The 3634-nt window shown below is 43.8% G+C and overlaps 1 protein-coding gene across 1 annotated transcript; it reads left to right on the top strand.

The window, feature by feature from the left end:
• Window positions 1-762: 762 nt before the first annotated feature.
• Window positions 763-2472, top strand: LOC117381595 (kelch-like protein 10). The gene has a single exon (XM_033978580.1). It carries the CDS (start codon window positions 763-765, stop codon window positions 2470-2472), a length of 1710 nt encoding a protein of 569 aa, XP_033834471.1.
• The last annotated feature ends 1162 nt before the right edge of the window (window positions 2473-3634 follow it).

The following is a 3634-nucleotide window of genomic DNA, read 5'->3' as shown; positions in this document are numbered from 1 at the left end:
GTTTCTTCACAGATTTGTCCTTCTACACCTCATTTATGCATTCATGAAGAGATACTAACAACAACACTGCACTGGACAGACAGGAGCAGTGGTCCAAAAACATACTTACAACTTACTCTCACATTTGCTAAAAAAGACTATACTTCTAAATTGGAAAGTCTGTACCTTCCAAAATGCTCTTTAACTGTTATGTGCATAAACCTTTAGGCCAATGAAACGTTCTAAACATGATATTTGTGTGTTTTGACCTCCAATTACTTATGCAAATCTTTCAAAATGTGCAATAAAAACAAAGTGATGGAAATGCAACTACTGGCTGAGTTTATTAACAGATCATGCAAACCTGGAAATGCAAAAACACAATCATTAACTACAAAAAGACATGAGAAACCAGTGTGCGCTACATAAAGAACTCCCATTAGAAATTCCCCAAAATTCCAAAAACTAAATACGAGCGGCTCTGATCTTTGTATAAAAATATCATATTCAAAATTCAGCTGGTAAAACCTTATTCTCATTTTGTTTATTTTTGATTTCGTGAAGACCAGTTCCATGACGACGTCACAGAACGCACGTGTCACACATCTCCATGGAAACGCGTGATGTCACAAAGAACTGTAGTGGAACTACAAAAACTGTAGTGGAACTTACACTTCACACAGCGGCTCATTCTCACTCAGACTGTCCACCGAGACAGACGTGTTTTACCCTCAAAGCAAATAAATCCATTTTCATATACCAAAAACAGCCACGAGCGCTCCAATGGCCACATTCGAAGAGCTGAGGAAGGAGCAGATGTTGTTTGATGCTTTGCTCAACGTGGCCGGCGTACAATTCCCGGCACACAAGCTGGTCCTGTGTAGCTGCAGCACGTACTTCAAAGCTCTGTTCACCAACTGGTCCAGCCCTGACCGCCAGGATTTTGACATCTCTGATGTGTCAGCTGATATTATGGAGATCATCCTGGACTACTGCTACACTCAGGTGGTCCACATCAACCCGGAAAACATCCAGGCGCTCTTTATCGCTGCTGACTTCTTAGGTGTGAGCGGGATTACCCAAGCCTGCTGTCAGGTCATGAAAGAGCAACTGTCCCCCAGTAACTGCATCGCTGTCTGGGGCCTCACAAACCAGTACCACTACCCCGAGCTGAAGAAACAAGTGTTCTCATACATCTTGAAGCACTTTGAAGATGTGGTGTCCAGCTCTGAAGAGTTCCTCCATCTCTCCAGGGAAGACCTCTGTTCCATCATTGACGAAGATCAGTTGAACGTGAAGGAGGAGAGCACCGTGTTTGAGGCGGTCCTCAGATGGTTCTCACACGCTCCTCAGGAAAGGATTACACACTTGGCCAATCTTCTGACAAAAGTCCGTCTGGCTCTGGTCCCCCTCGACTACTTTTTTCAGCAGGTTCAGGGAAATAACCTGCTCCAGAACAATCGTGAATGTATGGTCGTGATGATCAGGATCATAAGTGTGATGTTGGATGCCCGAGTTAGGGAATCCAATGTCTCCCTGTCCTCCCGTCTAGCCCGTCCCAGGCTGCCCCAAACGCTCCTTCTATCCATTGGCGGTTGGAGCGGAGCAAATCCAGTCAACAACATCGAAGTGTATGACAACCGTGCCAACAGCTGGGTGGCCGTGGCTAATAATGACAGGACACCACGGGCCTACCACGGTACAGTGTTCCTTAACGGATGTGTGTACTTGATTGGAGGGTTCGACGGCGTTGTACGGTTCAACACTACCCACAAGTACGACCTGGCCAATCACACGTGGCAAGAAGTAGCGCCCATGCATTCACCGAGGTGCTATGTCAGCGTGGCTTTGCTGGATGGTTTGATCTACGCCATGGGTGGGCACAATGGAGACGTGAGGCTGGAGACGGTCGAACGATACTCTCCAGAGACCAACCAGTGGACGATGATTTCTCCTATGAACGAACAGAGGAGCGACGCCAACAGCACAGCGTACGACGGGAAGATCTACATCTGTGGAGGCTTTAATGGCGAGCAGGTTCTGGACACAGCTGAGTGCTACAACCCGCTCACCGATCAGTGGACCATGATCTCAAACATGACCAACAGACGCAGTGGGGTCAGTGTCATCGCCTACGCCAACGAAATCTACGCTGTCGGTGGCTTTTCTGGGATGGCCCGTTTGAACACCATGGAGGCCTATAACCCCAGGACCAATACATGGCGCCCCCTACCTGACCTGCTGTACGGGCGCAGCAACTTCAGCATTGGAGTTGTTGACGAGCGGCTGTACGTTGTGGGCGGGTTCAACGGCTCCACCACCATTAACCGTGTGGAATGTTTTGATGTGAAAACCGGAGTGTGGTCGGAGGTGCAGAACATGGAGATCTCTCGTTCTGCCCTGAGCTGCTCCGTGGTGTACGACCTTCCCAACATGGCCGACTACGCCGCACCCCGCCCCGCTCTTCCTGATGACGATCCCACCGTGGAGTAGTCCCTCACTCCTTTAAATAAAAGCATCCATTAACTGCAAAAAAAAAAAAGATGTCATTTTTGTCGTTGTCTCTGGTATATAGTATCATCATTTAACATTTTGTTCACTCTAAACCACAGTATTGATATAAATGGAAAGTAACAGATTTTCATTCACCTTTTAAAAAAAAAACCCATATATATATAAACTCTAAATGTATGACCGGTTTGATTTTTTTGAATAAATGCAAGTAAATACAGAGCACTGGGAGATTTTTAACATTTAAAAATCTATTTAAATATTACCTCCCTGTTTATATTGTCAGAGAATGAAAGTGTGCAGTTAGCATGCTAATTATTCCTAGCATTACGATGATGGCAAAACTCCACTCTAGCCTCAGAAAGTTGGGAAAAGCTCGTATAAACTCATCAAAGGTGAAGAGTTAGGATTCTTGGAAGGCATAAGATAAGTGAAGAATAACTTTGGACCACTGCAAACTGTTTCAAATGTTCTGTTTTACCGTTTTAATCTGGTACAGAGCCTTTAAAAATACCAGAACGTTTAGATATGAGATCATTTCATAGAATATAAAACTGGAAAAATACTTCTAAGGTTGAGCTATGCCGTACTAGTCCCATATGAGAATTTAGTCTTATCGGTCATACCTCAGTGTACTATAACAATAGAGTGCAGTTTACATGTGTTTTCTATCAGACTTCATCACATCATACAGCAGAATTTTATCACCTTATACAAAGATAAGATATCAAATAATTGGCATCTGAAATTGGAAACAGCTCGGATGTTCCAGACCGAAAGGAGGGTTTCCTGTCGACCACAAAAGATAGAAAACACCAATAAATAAGACAATAAAACACACAGTACAGGTGGAGGTAGCAGAACAGTGGACCAGTGAAGATATCTGAGGGAATATACTGAGATTATAATTAGATATGGAAAAATACCAATGGTGAACTTTATGAATGAGGCAGAAGACATGGTTTAAAGTGTTTTCAGCAAATAAAATCAAACATTGTTGTAATATCCACTGATGCAGCGAACTTTAAGAACTTTTCCTGCTAATCTATATAAATTGTGGCCACATTTTCTTTTCCTTTGTTTGTATTCTATGGGAGTTATCGCCAAAGCAGAAGATTTCTTTGATTCTCAGGCCAGTACAGTA

The sequence above is a fragment of the Periophthalmus magnuspinnatus genome, chromosome 14 (genome assembly GCF_009829125.3).
Source record: "Periophthalmus magnuspinnatus isolate fPerMag1 chromosome 14, fPerMag1.2.pri, whole genome shotgun sequence".
Classification (NCBI taxonomy): Eukaryota; Metazoa; Chordata; class Actinopteri; order Gobiiformes; family Gobiidae; genus Periophthalmus; species Periophthalmus magnuspinnatus.
This window is presented reverse-complemented; position numbering and strand designations above follow the sequence as displayed.

Excerpts from the sequence above, each read along its gene's own strand:
- LOC117381595 (XM_033978580.1), top strand. The coding sequence starts at position 763 with ATGGCCACATTCGAAGAGCTGAGGAAGGAGCAGATGTTGTTTGATGCT.